General features: G+C 40.1%; 1 protein-coding gene and 1 long non-coding RNA gene across 7 annotated transcripts in view; one reads left to right on the top strand and one right to left on the bottom strand.

The window, feature by feature from the left end:
• Nucleotides 1-17,812, bottom strand: part of MID1 (midline 1) — a 345,700-nt gene that overhangs the window by 111,045 nt on the left and 216,843 nt on the right. For 4 of the 6 annotated variants that reach the window (XM_014855401.3, XM_070502346.1, XM_070502347.1 and 1 more), the window contains one exon: nucleotides 5,481-6,196. In XM_014855401.3, the coding sequence (XP_014710887.1) occupies nucleotides 5,481-6,140 (660 nt within the window). In that variant the 5' untranslated portion in view covers nucleotides 6,141-6,196. Of the gene's footprint in view, nucleotides 1-5,480; nucleotides 6,197-13,554; nucleotides 13,704-17,812 lie in introns of those variants that run through there. The other 2 variants (XR_011499667.1, XM_014855402.3) reach the window with 2 other exon arrangements.
• On the top strand, nucleotides 6,073-10,870 carry LOC139042672 (uncharacterized). Its single transcript, XR_011499668.1, has 3 exons — nucleotides 6,073-6,209; nucleotides 8,203-8,402; nucleotides 10,738-10,870. It is a non-coding gene; the product is annotated as an uncharacterized lncRNA (long non-coding RNA).

Consider the following 17,812-nt stretch of genomic DNA (forward strand, 5'->3'; position numbering starts at 1 on the left):
AAATGATTCCAATAATCCTAAATCATCAGGCAATAATACATTCCTCTCCGCAGGTGAAGGAGGGGAGAGGGGACTGATCAGAGGGAGCAGACAGGTGAGAAGGAGAGAGAAGGGAGTGGTCTCCAGCTTACTCTGAAAAACATGTCCTTACAGATGTTTTCTTTTACTTTGTATACCATAAATATCTTTTGTACCAAACTAAGACAATTAAAATATAGGTTTAACATATTTTACAAATATTTGGAAACAATATTTTCATCACATGGGAACTTCAAAAAAATATATAGTGCAGACTAAAGAAATGTCCCTGTGAAATAAGCACAAGCAGAAGTGCATTGGGAAGAGGCCAGTTGGAACTGGTGAGACCCCATATAACTAAAATATTTTAGAAGACATGTCTGACTTACTCACATACCCCAGTGGCATTATGTGGCAAAATGTCACAAGGTATATCTACATTTTAGATTAAAATCTAGCCTGGAATTATTGTGAACTAGTTTGAAAAAACATACAGGGTTACACGATGGATGTCATGTGATAATAATGACTGATACCAGGGAATCTACAGACATCTAGTAATTCGACATTGTTTTTTAATAAAAGGCTTGCAAATGGCGGATGTAATGGTCCTTTTTCTAGGAAGTCTTTCTCCATCTCTCAGTCTGGGGTTGGTGTCCCTGCTTTTGGCATGGTGTGCCTCCCTCTACCACCAACAGAGAAAATATTTACCTATTGGAATTCTCTACTAGACTATAAGCTCCATGAAGGAGGGGCGCCGTGTTTGCTTGAAGTGCCTTCATTTACTAAGCATATATTAACTTACTTTTTCATGACCTCTCAAATAAACCTATATGCCAGATATGGTTGATGGGAGGATAAACGAAGTAATCGTTGTAATGGGTCTATTAAGTGTCCATTACATAGTATAGCATGAAACAAATGTGAATTGTTCTAGAATCATCTGAGATCTAGTTTATCAAAATTCACCCCATTAAATTGAAGTCAACAAAACATAAGATAGACAAAAATAATGGTTCACGTCCGGTTGGATAAAATATAATATAATATCTGGCTACTCATCTTACTTAGAAATTATCTTACAGAATACTTTGTCATATATAAGAATGAATATCTGCAATATTATTATGAATTTAATTTAAACTTTCATGTAGGGTTAATAGGTGATCATCAATGAAGCAACTGACAAGTATTTATTGAGAACTATCTGCAAGACCCTGTGGTCAGTGTTAGGTGAGTGATGGAGCAGCGTGAGCCAAAGGTCTCTGCCTAACTTAAGGTGATTAAATCCTTGACAGAGACATAACATATGTTCAGTTGACTAGATAACTAGGTATATAACTGGAGTAAGTGATTGTTACGGGCTGAATGTGCCCCCCTCCCCAATTCCTATATTGAAGTCCTAACCCCCATACTTCACAATGCGACCCTATTTAGGAATAGGGTCTTTGCAGATAGAATCATTTATGATAAGGTCATACTGGAGCAGAGTGGGCCTTTAATCCAATATGACTGGTGTCCTTATAAAAAGGAGAAATTTGGACAAAAAGACAAGCACGCAGGGAAAATGCCATATGAAGAGACACAGGGAGAAAACAGCCAACTGCAACCCAAGGAGAGAGACCTGAAACACATCCTTCCCTCACAGTTTTCAGAAGGAATCAACACTGCTGACACCTTGATCTCAGACTTCCAGCCTCTAGAACTGTGAGACAATAAATTTCTGTTTTTCAGGCCACCTAGTTTGCGGCCCTTTTTTAGGGCAGTGCTAGCAAATTACTACAGTGATAAACACTAAATTCTTCTCACAGCCGGGGATTTCTCAACCTGTATAGTATTGATATTTAGGGCCAGATAATTCTATATGGTGGAGGTCCATTCTGCACATTGTCCACTACATGCATGTAACACACACACACGCACATACATACCTTTCACTGGAACCTGCACCATATGTGCTACTATTTCCAAAGAAGAAATAACTTAGAGAAATTCTAAGGAAAACTAAAAAAAAGTCGAGCTCAGTATCTACCTACAACTTTCCTAATTGCAAATAAAGCACAAAACTTTCAAAAATATAGAACCTTACAATCTACAAATGAAACACAAGAGTGAAATCCCATGTCTTCCCCTCCAGGTGAGAAGGGCTACACAGGAAGACTGAGCTTTAACTGGAACCTTTATCAAAGGATTACAAAATCACAATGGGATGATTCATTGAAATGGGCCTCAGACAAAAGAACTCCCTCAGCCACCCCTTAGAGTCAGAATAGCAAAACAATGGTTTGGAACTTCAGCTTCAGCTAACCTGAAGTGAGGTTATGCTGAAATTGAAGGGCAAGGAAAGGCCAATTTTTCTCAGTTTGTATATTTTTATAGGTGTAACTAGAGAAAAGAAACAAGAGCTCCAACATTGTATGACAGAACAGAGAAAAGGAATTACTGCATTATAATTCCCTGAAAACTCTGGAATGCATTATATTAAATTCTCTTATATGTTATGTGGTTCGCAAACCAACCCTTTAATCCAAGTTTGGAGGACTGAGAGGCTTCTTAAAATTCAATTAAAATGATGTAAAAAGGTCTACACTAGGATGTGCTCCATTTAGAGACTTATGCATTTGGCAAGAAGACTTTTCTTTTTTTATCTTAAAATAGAGTTCAGGAAATGCTGGTTTAATTTTCTCTTTGCTTCAATATTTTACGAGTGCTTCCCAATGCATTGCCTCTGAAAGGATTAGATTACCGCATGAATTCTACATATTGGATTTTTCATGTCTTTTTCTTTTGTGCCTAGAAAAAAGTTGCGATGTACAAAAATATATTCCAATTCTTTATATAAACACATGTATATTGAAACCCAATATGAGTAAAAATGTCCCCCAAAGTTTAGAGTTATTGCAAGAAACAATTATTCTTCATAATCAGTGCAAAATTCCCCTCTTCAAATAATGGACTGTTACTAACAGAAGGACAAAAACATTTTCAAACAGGAGGCACCTGAGTCCTCACATATCCAAATAAGCAAGGCAAATCTATCGTCTTATCAATGAAAGCATCCTCACGCTTCTCCATGCTTTGTGTTTCCACATCATCACAAAGCCACTTCTGTAGGGGATGCTACAGCCTCAGAAAAATACACTTATAGAACACATTTACTTTTTCAGATCAAAGTAATAACTAACAAAAATACACTTCCTTGGTTTTGGTCCTTTCAATATGCTATTACTTTCTTCAAAAATCAATGTTTATATTGTACTTAGGTTTTAAACAAAACAAGGAAGGACATATGTTCATAAATATGTGATAACTGAAATCTCACGGACACCCAAATGTCATATATTCTTATTAAGTTTTTTATTCTAACATAAGTGGCGTGTTTTAGAACAAACATGCTATGCTAGCATGTTATTAGTTTAAATGCTCATAAGCACATTTCGTGAAATGGCTATAAATAAATGCTCATAAGCATATTTTGTTGAGCGGCTGTAAATGTGTTTTGGTGCACTGGGTACTGTTTATATGCTTATTTTTCTGTAATTAGAAGGTAAAATATACTACATCGCTAATTGTCAGGCCCTCCCGGTGACAGTATCAACGACTGCTAACCCACTGGCTTGATTAGACGAGTGTGCAGGGCTCATAATTGAAGGGTTTCATTTTCGTTACAAAAAAGGGCTGGAGCATGACAGTATCGCCTCATAAATTTGGAGATGTTATGTAAGTAATTAATAACTCCTTGGTGACAGTACACAAGTAATAAGCAGAACTTGACTAGGTTTAAATATCAAGTCTGAGAGTTATTGAATATTGAGCATCATTGTGGTGTTTTAACAATTGATCATTAAAAGGCAGCGTTAATCCAACCAAAGGAAATGTTTTATAAAGAACAAGACGATCTGGCACGTTTACGTTTTGGAAAATAAGAAGACCTATATCCGATCATCCCAAACATTCTGTCCCCAACCAAAAAAGGCGGGGGAGATCATCTTGTTTTCTAAAACTTGATAGCCATATCAATTTCTGAAGAATTTGTTTTAGAAGCACAATTCATACACACATTGCCTTGCTAATATTAACTTTGGAGGTGTGTTTTTGGCTATTGCCGTGCACTACACTAGAAAACCAGCCAGTGTCTGTCTCCCCGTGTCTGGATCACTAAATCCTTGGGCTTAACTTCCTCTCCATGTCTAAAGACGGATTTCCACCAGTCGTCCTTGGACACTTTGAGTGAGGCCTGCTGCCCAGGTGATGTTTTTGTTCCCCAAGTGACATTTGGAAGCAGGGGTTCACTTCAGCGCATCACCTTTCCTCAGCATATCAAGAAACAGCCAAACCAAATAACAGATGTAGTCCATTAACCCCAGCATCACAGAATAAACTATGAGGTCCCAGAAAACCCAGCCACCCATGAGCGCTGAGGAGAAGTGCTAGGAACCATTTGTGAGAAGGGACGAAGTGTTCTGAGCGCTAATACTCTTGATCATGTGATTCGCTTTCTGCTTGCTCAACACCACGGTGTGTGTTTTTCCTGAGAGGAAGGGCTTCAATATATATATTTACTCAAAGCTCTTAATTTATACTTCCTTTCCTTTTAATTGGCGTCTTGTGATCTAAAATTAGCCGGTGAACACAGTATCTCACTATCAGAGCAAACTCCCTGGGCTGAGATTGCAATAATTAGACCCACCGTCGCCTGAAATTGAAGAGACACCTGGAGACATGGCTTATTTCTTCCCCGGTGCATTCTATCCATATTTAGAGAGTGATTTTTAAAAATCTGACGTATAGTTATATTAATTATCATTCCCCAAGCTGGAGTTAGGTTTAATGATTTCATGGTAAAAGTGAAGTTCAAACAGTCTTGCCTGTAACCTTACTGAATAAAGAGCCTCCACGGAAAGGAATTCTTTCGTGAAACCTGAGATGGTCCGAGCGCTCTAGTTCACCAATAAGCTGGGTATCATTTACACAAGGAATAAAAGGTCACATGTCCTCTAAAATCCCACATTTGCTACAGGCATTTCTCCCTCTATTCTTTTGTTTGTGCGGTAACTAGATACAGGTACAATGCAAGTAAAATTAGTTTTCCCTGATGAGTGAGGAAAATAAATGCCTCAAAAATGCCCAAAGCCAGATTTTATCTGCTGTTCCTTCTTGCTCTCTCTCTTTCCCTTGTCTCCCTCTCTCTCTCCCTTTCCAACTGCTAGGATTGAAAATGATCCAGATTTTTTGAATTCGCCCTCACCTTGACAACGCTAAAATTACAAGCAGCAGTCAACTTTTACAAGATACCCTTATTGTGCAACATTTATAGGCTGCCAAAAAACATGCTAAAACTAATCAGATAACAAAGGTGAAGAGAAAACCTTCACCTGCCACGTAGCTAGCAGTGAATACACTTTTTATTTCCATGACATTTGCTGGCAGAAAGGGGTTGGCTTAAGGCGGATCGGACTAACCTTCAATTTGTCATAGCGCTCACTCAAAGCTGCCACCTGATGATCTCGGTGCCGCCCAACCAGTTTACACAAGGCACAGATTAACTGGTCATCGGTCACGCAGTACATATTCACCCTCTCATCCTCGTGCTCCAGGCACATCAGCCCCCGGATGTGCGAGTCCGGAATTGGCTCAATCAGACGATGGCCTGTAAAGGGCTTCTTGTTCGGGTGAGTGGCTTTCAGGCACTCATCACAGTAGGACACTTCGCAAGTGACACAGGTCTTCACAGCGTCCTGGGCAGGATCCTGGTCACAGAATTGGCAGAGGACTTTCTCGGCGGAGGTCATGGTGTTGGCGTCGAATGCCCGCTCTCGGCGGGTCTCGCTGGGGGAATTGGGCCCGCTCACTGATGCTTTCTGAAACCTGTCGATGATGTTCTGCAGGGTGACGTTTCGCTTGAGCCCGTCTAGACCTCGCTGGCTGAGTGTGATGACATGTCGGCAGGTGGGGCACTGGAAGGCGGTGATGGACTCCACGGACTCGTTGGTGGCGCAGTGTGACACCAGGATGCGATGGGCGCAGTTGAAGCAGAGGCTGTGTGCACAAGGTAGCAGGAGAGGGTCCTCAAAGAGCTCCAGACAAATAGGGCAGGTCAGCTCCGACTCCAGTGTTTCCATCTTCAGGCAAAGCTCTCCTGGGTCATCAGCAAAATCCAAGGAAGCTGATCAGCTATCTGGAAACAGAACGTAAGATTTGATTAGGCGCGAAGGGGTCAGCCATGGGGAGCTGTCAGCTTTGAATGCATCTCAGAATAATTTCAAACACAGGTCATGGAAGGGTAAATGTGTGTACGTACATTCCAAATAACTCTCTTTCTATTCACTGGGGAAATAAGGAGGGGGAAAAATATCCTAAGCCAGCCTAACAGCTAACATTTTCTCAAAGTTCTAGTTACTGAAAGCAGCAATTTTTTTAAAAGGTCTTACTCCAAACTGGCAAGGTACTGAAATTGTAATTTCCCTAATTTGTATCTAATCACAAATAATCTTATTGTGCCAAAGCCAAGTTTTACCTTACACTGAAAATTAAAATGTAGAAACGTTAATTAATGAACTATATGGTCTTTCATAACTTTGAATTTATGAACTTACATGTTAATGCATACGTGTTTTAAGGACTTTTTACTCTGCAACACTAAACCAGGCTTCTTCAGAGAAGTAGAAAGGCACTTATAGGAATGTACATGAAATGTGTATGAAATCAAATGCATGATTTCAATGGAAATGATAATGCTTGAATATGAGACGTCAGTCTCCAAAATAGATTCCTGAGAAAAAATATTGACTTCCACAAAGATGATTGTGACAGAGGCAATGTTTTTGGCATGTGTTTGTTACTCTTCTGAATAATTGTATTGTCTAATCTAGCAGTGGGACATGGGTGGGCAGAAAGAAGCAGAGAAAAATATCTGGGGGCCTTTTTAGTGGATGTAGTGAGCTTGGGTACCAATGACTAATGGCAGTTTAGTTAATTAGAACAAGGATTTTAGTGGCTACAATATTCATTTGGTAAGTTGTAACAATGGTAACAATTACAGTTCAGAAAGCAGTTTAGAGTGGTTGCATTACTCCAAGGAGACTTACAAGGGCCGCTGAAGGACCTTGCACAGCTCTCCTGGACTAAAATCTCCCATCAAGGGCTTGTCAGTGTCGCCAGCGACAGGCCGAGCTGGCAGGAGGTCCAGCCTCACACTCAAAGCCGTGTTGGCCCGGGCACGACCTCCGCCAGCTTTGTTGCTCCCCTCCAGGCTGCCTTCGGGTGGCCCAGCTGCACGCTCCCCTCGCCATGAAGACTTGCTGCTTTTGTGAACTCTCGCCTGCCTTCCCTTCAAAAAGGGTAGGGGAAAGAATCCCACATAAACCCCAGTTCATTAAGGGGGAAGAGGCCTCATGCTCATTAGCAGGCCTGGGAACCAAGCCTCTTTGAACCTTCTCCCTTTCAAGACCATTAGCAGAGGTCTGCGGAACAGTGACGAGCATATTAGATGCAGCCCACTGCCGGCTGTGGGAGAATAGTGCAGTTCACCCAGTGGACGCAAGGTTCAAATCACCCTCCGGGGGGTCTTCTCAGGCGGATTTATGGGAAGGTTTCACATCCAAAGCTATGTTTAGTGATTGTGACAATCGGCCTTTTTGTATTCACACCTTCATTTATTTACAAAATTCGCAATTTCTAGAATACCTTGACCTTTTCTGAAACAGCACTTCTCAGAAATACCATGCGCTGCTTTGGATAAACTAATGCTCATCTTGCTATCAACTGAATGGTAACTGATCATTAAAAGTGTAAAGTATGTGCTGAGCTTGTGAAAAATTAAAGAGCTACTGGCTTCATAGAAGCCCGGTATCTTAAAAAATTCTTCAGCCATTCACTAATATTAACTCCATAAGAAAGAATAGATGGGCAGCTGAGATTCGAAAGATTAAAGCTCACTCATCTTTCCATAACCTGCAATGGAAACCCCGGGGCTGCCGTTGTGAGAAACTTATCCCCGCTTGGTCACAGCCAACTCTTCCTACAGATGGCTTGGAAGAAATTGAAAGGTTTTACCTATTAATCATTATTTTGGTTAATCATAGGAAAACAGAATTCTCTCTAAATCAAATTTCTTCTGTCTTCCCATCAGAAGAATGTAAATTAAAGGGAAAATGTAGCCATTTCGGTCTGCTTTGTTCTCAGGTGGAACGAGAGCACCTACCGCCGGATCTCAGCCGGGGGAGGAGTGTCAACCATGCCTGGAGAGCCGTGAGGATTCTTTTTCACTCAGGTGCCAGGATTCCATCCCAGAGTGGTGCAATCAGAATTTCTAGAGGTGATTCCGTTGCTGACCCCAATGGAAATCCTGGCTGACATTTCATTCAAGAGACATTTACTGAATGGTAGGCACTGAGCTGGCTCGAGAAGCCAGAATCTGGCACCCTCATCATGCCACCTCTACAATCATAGCCGAAGCCAACATCATCTCTTACCTGGATTATCACAATACCTTTCTAAATGGTCTCCTGGCTTCTTACTCTCATCTTCCTCCCCCTCCCCATAATCTATCTTCCACTCAGAAGCCAAAGATCCTGTTAAAACATGACAGAGCCTGCCTCTCTTCTGCTCTACCCTCCAACGGGCTTCCTATCTCAGCCAGAGAGAAATTCACTAGAATAAAACCAGCCCCAGACAACACAGACTCAGACAGTGACCTCATTTCCTCCCACGCTACCCCTTGTTCTGCTCTGGGCACATGGCTTCCTTGTGATTCCCCAAACACGCCAAGCACGTCCCATCTCCTCCTTTCAAGGTCTTTGGAATCCACATGACTCCGCTCCAGTGTCATCTTCTTTGTGAACCCACATAAAACCAGTTCTCCTGCTATCACCATGACCATCCATCCATCCATCATGGCAATCCCTTTGCCCCCCATCTTAGTGTCTTTCTCCATAACATTTATCACCAACACATTCTCTTAGTTTGCTCATTGCTCCATCTCCCCCCACTGCCCCACCACTAGAATATAAGTTCTATGAGAGCAGACTCTTCACTTTGCTCTTTGAGGGATGGACCACCAGCACCTGGAATAGTGCCTTGCACACAGCAGGACTCTAACATTTGTTGATTGAGTTAATAAACATACTGATAAATAAAACATAACCATTGCCTTCAAGGATCTCTCAATATACTAGAACAGGGGTCAGCAAACTTTTTCTATAAAGGGCAAGACAGCAAACATTTTTGTCATCGCAGGCCATACAGTCTCTGTTGCAACTACTCAATTCCACCGTTGTAGCCACACAAAAGCAGTCGTACACACTTCAGAAATAAATGAGTGTGGCTCTCCAACAAAATCAGCTTTACAGAAACAGGGAGCAGGCTGGATTTGGCCTGTGGATCTTATTTTGCCGACCTATGTATTAGAAGAGAGACACACTTACAGCCAGCTAAAATATAAATGAAAATCACTCTCTGGGAAGTATGAATAAACTGCTGTGCAGACAATAACAGCAACGATGGTGGAGTTAAGACTGCAACAAGCAGGGACAAGTTTCGAGTACTAACAGGAAATGATATGCACTGGGATTTCACCCTGACTTCAATGGAAATGATGTGAGTCGAGTGCTTAGGGGCAATTCATGTAAGAATGATTTAACAACAGCTGCTCAGACTGGATCTGTTTCTTTTATTGCCATAGCGCTTGGTGCTTTGTGTAAGTGTCGAAGCTGTAAATGTTGGTTAATTGTATTAAGTGATGACAAAATACCTAAATGCAAAGTGAGGTTCAGCCAATTTTCTGAACCTTTTGCGTGGATACTGCCAAAAAGGAAGGGGGTTTTGATTTCATATCTATAGTGGATTCCATTTTTTCTACTTTTATACAGATTTTGCCATGGTACAGATAACATTTTTGTTAAATTACTCAACAACATGTTACTAGTAAGCACACACGCCATTTCTTCACCTAAAAAAAAATTACCATGGTTTACTTTCTAGCTTTCTTTAAAATATCTTTTTTGAGAAAAGAAAATACTATTCCTTCTTTTACCAAATATTGAAGTCCCTCTAGGTTCTCGGTCCTGGGACAAGTAATGGTAACACCTGGCCCGTAACAGTGATCTTACGGTCCAACAGGGGAGAGAAAATATTAACAAATTGCTATGCAACAAAAGACAAAAGACACATGCCAAAGTTGGGGGAGAAGAGGATGGAGAAGCTTCCTGAAGGAGGCAACATGCAAGGTGGGTTTTAGAAGATGAACAGGCGTTCATTAAACAGATAAGAGGTGGGGGGAGTGATTTTGTGCAAAATGTTATCTTTTTCTTTTCTTAACTCCCATAATTTAATTTCCAGGCCTCACAAAAAAAAAAAAAAAAAAGCGCTTCTTAGCCTTCACTACAATGGAAGGAAATCACACGTGCATATCATTGTCAGAAAATTCTATAGCTCTACATTTTTCTGAATGGACTGATTGGTCCTCATTCAGAGGAGGATGTGGGTAATCATGGGAACCCCTTATAACAACTGGGAATGGCAACAATCCACAGCTCACACTTCTGCTTGTCCACAGTTTTTAGAGTATGGAATAGCGAGAGAAAGGGAAGACATGGATGGGTGGCCAGACAATCTAGGATCATCCGCAGCTCGGCCACTTATTAGCTGCGCGTCCCTGGGAGAGTGTTCACAGACGTTCCCTCCAATCCCTTCCCTAAGCAGGTGAATCTTTCGTCATAGGTTGCACTTAAGCCCTTCATCCTGGGATGCACTGGATGCAAGGCATCTTTTCAAGAAACTTTCTTACAGATTCAAGACTTCTGAAGAAAGCACTTCTTTAAAATGGAAAATTAATAAATGGATATTTTGGTGGAAATGATGATGTAAATGTTTTCCCACCTCTCCCTTCCTCTTTTCCCTCCCTCTCTCATTCTGTGTGTCACTGAAACTGTGCCCTTCTGGTTTTCCTCTCTGTCTAACCACTGCTGACTTCTCCATGCCACCTTCTGCACAGTAGCTCATTTTAGAATTTCATAACTTGATTCCTTGTAGTCTCTCCTGACTTCCGCCATGACACAGTGAAGATAACCTGCAGTCTGATGAAACACCTAGGACCCCGGTAAAGATGGCATGCATTGCAAGGTTTAATCCACAGCCAAAGTCAAATAAGCAGGGTTTTCAGCTCAAAATCCCAAGAGTATGGAAGTTTCATCCATATATTCAAGAAGTGACCAAGAATTAGGAGTCTCCAGACAAGTGCGTTCTATAAGTTCAATCACCCACTAGAATAGGGAGACACTCAATTGCCAGCATGTCATTCATGTGTTTTTTAATTCCAAATTTCTCTTAATGGAGGTTTTGACATTTTAATCATAAGATAAACCCATCTCGCAGTGCTTCCCTACATGTATTCTATGTCATGTCTGCATACTCCATGAAAAATAATCATATTCCTAATTTGGAGTATATGAAAAAGAGCATGCATTCTACCCACCAATAATTTTACTTTCAGTCCCTCACTTTGTATGGCCCTGAAAGCCATTACTATGAGAAAAATGAATGAGTCACTAGACCAAGGAATAAACTTGGATATAACACTGGTGGCCTGTGGTCAATTGTTAATACGAGGTGGCTCTCAGCCACTGCCCGGATGATTCCCAAGCCACTTCCTCCGGTTTTTTTCCAAATATCCTCTGGGGTATGGACATTAAGCTTGATGTTAAATTTACCAAAACATAACTGAGATGACCAACACATTGTCAAAACTGCACAGTGGTACGCCAAATCACATTAAAATGGTTTGGAAAAGCAAACTCCTAAAAGTATTGTGACTAACAAACAGCATCCAAAATGCTATGAATAAATTTAGTTCTTTAAGAGTCCTAAATTTCAGAAACACAATCAAATCAATTTCCTATATCCGTCTTCACATGGGTAATTAAGATTTGGTTGAGTTATTGCCGTTTGGATTTTTGCCATGAGATTATCCCTATTATAGAACCATAGGTGAAGCACTTTTTTTAAGGACTGTGGAATGATGTTTTTATCTTGGATCAGCAGAAATACAGTCTTTCAGAGGACTCAAAACTTTGGAACTGTGAAACTTTGGAAATTAACCTCAGTTTGTGAGGCAGGGTTTGCAATGGGGCCTAACTTCAGAATGGACTTGCTCTCTTCTCAGACAAACATAATCTCTCAACTCAGAAAATTATCTAACAGAAACTCAATAAAAACTGAGTGCTACATCCAAGAGGAATTCCCCACAGAGTATTTTAAATAACATAATACAAGCCTCCAACGTCTGCATACTCAGTCACAGTTTAATATTTAACTTTGAGTTATAAAGACCACAGAAGAAACACACTACCAAATGCTACTTTACTGATGAGTACCCTGGCTGATTTGAGATGCAGGTGAGTCAATAAATGCACAACAAAACAGGCTCACGAAATGATGGAAAAAGGGGAGAGGGAGATCCAACTGAATCTAATGGCATTCTGAAAGACTGGAAATTGATACCACAACAGAGGCTATTTCCCACCCCCAATTATGGCAGAGAGCAGTAAAAACGCAAAGGGGTTCTTAAAGCAACAGTATAAACAATACGTTGAGTAGGAACAGGTAAAAAAAAAAGTGATCCCGGAACATTCTATAGGTAATGCCTCTGAAATATCACTGTGGTTAACCTCCGACTGTCAGCACACTCAAATTCATTCACTTAATCAGTGACAGACCACTAAGAATTTCTGCCAACCAAATTTTAGGGACCAGAGGAACTGACTGAAAAAACAAGTGACAAGCAGATAAGCACTGAGGCACTAGCCTCAAGTTTTAAAAGAATTAATTAGTACAATAGATATTTTTAATAACTTTTCATTTCATCTTTAGTCTAAGGAGTGCTTAAGTTAAAATGTTTTACCTGATACCTGAAGTAAAAACCAGGGAAGACTCTGAATTTCACTAAACACCCACCTGGTGGAATTCATGCAAATTGAATTAAAATGGTCACAAAATCTTTTCTGTACTTCCACATCTGTCTGTAACATGCTCATTTTTCAGTAATTGGATCTCTAGGATATTCTTTAAAATCAGCACACACTCTCTTGACCATGCAACCTGATTAATAATGAATGAACATTCCTGAAAAGAACCACTTGGAAGCATGGCAGATGTCTTTAGGGATATGAAAGCTTTAATGATAAAAATTAAGAAGAAACAGGAGCTAGGTCACACTGCCTGGTTATTTTAATTGAAACCTAGTCTTCCAAATTTACTTAACAGAATGCTTAAACACACCTTCTGGAGTTCATTTATACAAGCAGACAAGCAAAAAGACACAAATGACAATGCAGAAAAGCAATCCTGATTTCTCAAGGAACAACTGCCCGATCCCGCTCTGTCTTAACAGTGAAGAAACCCCTTAACAGTTTCAGAAATGCAATTTGTTCAACTGAAAGACTGTTAAACCGGCTAAAAACAGGAAATAGCACATTTGTCCTTAACAGTTCTTTTAGCATCTCTCCAGATTCTTACAAATAGATTGCCTTGAATACCCACCAATGGACTGCACCCTAGTTCTTTTTGAAGAAACATCGCCGTAGGCAGAGGATGGGGCCCCACGAAATGACAGACAGGCCACCGAGACCAGATGGCGGGTGGCAGGCAGTGCTGGAGCGGTCCTGTGTGTCTGTGAGAGCGTCAACAGTGAAACACAACAGGAAAATCGACGCGACAATTCCAGGAAGGCCAGCTCCACCTCATCCACCCCGCCAGGGTTGCTGAGTTGAAGAATCAGAACTCCCTCCTGCTTTCCAACCGCCTTTTCCACGGACTCCACTGGGGCTTGCCTATGCCCTTGCCCACTCAATGTTCAACTCAAATCAAATGGAAAGGCGGCTCGAGTCAGATCAACACCCTCTGCCTTGGCCCCCCAAAATGATGAGTTGGCATCAGGATCTGTACCCTCATTGCTCATAGGGACCAGCAGCGGGTCAGCGTCCTCCAGCTGAGCACTGGATGCCGGCTTTCCATGCTGCCAACAGAAGCCGTCTTGCCCAGCTCTCGGGGTCAGCAACGGGCACTCGCCTCCCTTGCATTTTGGTCCTTTTGGCATCCTACTGAGCATATGATCACATTATGCTCTGGATGCTGGTTTGTAATTTTTTTTTAACAATATACTTATAATTTTGTGTCTATCTTCTGAATTAAAATATAATATGTGGAAGAAGTTTCTTTAAACATTACTTCAGGAAGAATGATCTCTTGTACAGACATAATAAAGCAGAGTAATTTCTCTCCAAAAATACAGATCTAAATTGCAATCTATTATCCTGATAAATAATTGAAAATACTTATGTGTATGAAATATATACATATGTACCTACACATACAAGCAAGTTGTACATATATACGTGCATATATGTATGTATTGTGCACACATATATCATACATACATAAGTGTATACATGTAATACATACAGAAACACACACACACACAGCAAACCCGTGATGGGCGTCCCAAATTTCAGTCTCCAGAATGGCAAAGAAAGAGTGAATTGAGAATGGAAAGCAGTCTTTTAAAAATTCACTGTCTAAAGGAAGAAGGGGAAGTAGTCTTCCCAAAAGCAAAAAAAAAAACTTGTCCTGTACTGCAGTTCTTTCAAGGATGTTGCTTATCGCTATGCAAGACAAGAAACTGCAACTAAAGTAAATCATCAGGAAAGTGCAAAAAAAACCAAACAAAACAAAACAGAAAAACCATGCTGATTGCAAACTGGCACGATCCAACATATAAACCAGACATTTGGACTCCACCAAAGGTGTTTAAAGAACATTCTTGATAAAGGGCAAGCAAGAGGCTTCCTCCTGTTGCCCAGTTTGCACGTCGCAACATCTACTTTCATGACACTGCAACACCTCACAGTAAAGCGAAGCACGCTTCACATGTTTGGACAAAAATGCAAACATATATTTTCTTGGCTTATGTCTCTACGAATCATAACTTCATTTGCCTTTTAACAATAAACAAAGGGATTTCTCAACTTCACATACAGTTCACTTCCCTAAGAAGTCCCCACTGTCCACAGAAGACACATGTATATCATCAAACAGAATTTGAAAGAACTTTTCATCAAGAGGTTTGAAAACATTGCTTTCATTAAAACATTAAAATTGTCAAAATGTCTATGAAACATTTTGGCATTGTAGTGGAAAATCAGCCTGGATATCTCAAGTTGAAACATCAGGAAACAAACATTTACTCCACCCCTCAAAAACAAAAGAAAATGATAAACAACAACAAATTTTATAATCTTCTAAAGAACACAATCTGATTATCTCTAAAGGAAATTTCCCACTGTTGGAGAGTCTCAGACATTTCATATCTTTTACAGTTTATGTTAAGAAATAAAGCATCTGGGGGCTAGCCTAGTGGCGTAGCGGTTAAGTTTGCATGCTCCGCTTTGGTGGCCCGGGGTTCTGGGGTTCGGATCCTGGGCGTGGACCTACACACTGCACATCAAGCCATGCTGTGGCAGGCCTCCCACATATAAAATAGAGGAAGATGGGCACAGATGTTATCTCAGGGCCAATCTTCCTCAGCAAAAAGAGGAGGTTTGGCGGCAGATGTTAGCTCATATCTGAAAAGGGTTACCTGGAAATTAGGAAAAATGACATAAGAGATCTAGTCTCTGAAGGACAGACCAATTGAGCTGGATTTTTGGAGCATGTAGATTCCATCTGGAAAAACGCCTGCCATATAGGAAAAGTTTTTCTTACTTCATTCATACGATACTCCTCTAGAAGGCAGAGAAAGTGCACACGCTCCCCATCCCACTTATTATCCACCAGGAGAAAAATGCATCAATAAATAGTTGCTGATGATGGTCAATGTAGAAGTTCACTATTGTTCTCCGAACACTGAAAAGCTTAAGTTCAACAACATGAACAACTACTCCTGTCCCATGACTCACTGAGGTGATGACAATGTTACATAGTAACTGATTCCTATTATATGAACAGATTGGGAAATTCTCTCAAATATGATAGCTCCTTTTCTCAAAGGAAATTGCTTTTTCTCTCAACTTCAAAGTTAGCCACACACAAAAACCTCATGCTCACAATACCCTGAAGCTACTTTGCCATCTTAAAAAATAAAGAAAAGTAACCCTTATTCACAACTCCTGGTTAACTATTATGAAGAACACGCTTTAAACATTTCCCGTGATCACTGAAGCCCTACAGTCAGGGGATGAAGTCTTTTTTTTTTTTTTTTAAGGCAACAGAAAGAGAAGTGACTCTTTTGTTCTGAATTGTTATTGTAAAGCACCACATGAGAGAAGAGGACCGATGGGAACATGGCAATGAAAAGGACAACAGCGCTGACAAACGAAAACAGGATATTAAGAACAGCATCGGAACTGTGTGCCCGTGCAGAACAAAGGCAGGAGGGCTTCTTGGGAGAAATTCGAGCAAAAATACTTTGAACAGATTTAAATGCTAATGGATGAACTAGTTTTCCAAGCAGCAAGAGATCTTTAAGTCTGGGGCTGTAAAATTACGTTATCATTAATACATATGGCTTTAAAGCATCATAAAATTAAAACTGCAATCACATCAAATCACTCACTTTTCAACCCTTGATCCACTTCTTGAAATTTCTAGATCTATGTTTTGCCCCATCTAAAATAAGATACTTTTTTTTATTAAATAACTGAACATAGTATATATTCTTAAAGAAATTCAATCTTTTACAAAAAGAAATGTCTCTCCATTCACAGCATACTCTAACTTACACTCTTAAATAGAACTTTCAAGAACTCCCAGAGAAGCTACGGAATGGGTTCTGCATTGAGAAACAATCACCGCAACTGACTAGCTGACATTAATATAACAGACTTTGCTGTCAAGTCATGCTTGCATCATCTTCTATTTCTCTTCTGATGCAAATTCTATTAAAGCTGCTAGAATGGTGATACATTTAATAAGATCATCAGATCTCATATAGTTTATTGGACTTATCACATAAGAATTATAATTATTATTATTGCAGTCTCTAAGCTAAAGGGGTTCAGAAAAGTAAATAATATGTCCTATCTTGCATTGCATTTAAAATTGCAATCTTTTTTTCTCTTCTCTATGATCTACTACTATTCTTTTTTTCTTTCCCCATCTTTTCCTTCTATTGTGAGATGAGAGATTAACTAATAGGCTTTCTTCTTCTAGATAATGCATTTCATTTGGCTTTCTCTTTGATATGTCGTCAGAAAACTCAGGGTTAAGCTCTGAGCCCAGCAGGCTCAACTGTCCTTGGTCTAGTTTTGGGGTTAGACTATCGGTGTGGTGTCATGCAAAGAAACACGTACCTTGAAACCAGATAAACCTGAGTTCAAACCCTGGCTCTGCCATTTCCTAGCAAAGGCAGATAGGAGCCAGCTACCCAACATATCTTATACTCACAGATACTCTTCATATCTTATACAGTTTCCTTATCTGTAAAGTGTGACAATGAGAGCAATCTCAAAGGATCCTTTGAGGATTGAGTGAGGCAAAGTTTTAAAAGTGCCTGGCAAAATTGTAGCTTTCACATCATTCTTCCTCTCTTGTCTTGAATCATCTCTTCCTACTCTTCTCTGAATACATTAATTGTCTGTATTTTTATTGGAAATATCTTCAAACCACTTTTGGAAACAGGAAGGATATAAACCATTTATTTATTCAAATAATGTTCATGGAGTGTCTTATGTGAAGGAATAGTATATGACTAATAAATAAACTAGTATTCCTATTATTAACATTGATAACTCTTTAATAATAG

The sequence above is a fragment of the Equus asinus genome, chromosome X (assembly GCF_041296235.1).
Source record: "Equus asinus isolate D_3611 breed Donkey chromosome X, EquAss-T2T_v2, whole genome shotgun sequence".
In the NCBI taxonomy this organism is placed as follows: domain Eukaryota; kingdom Metazoa; phylum Chordata; class Mammalia; order Perissodactyla; family Equidae; genus Equus; species Equus asinus.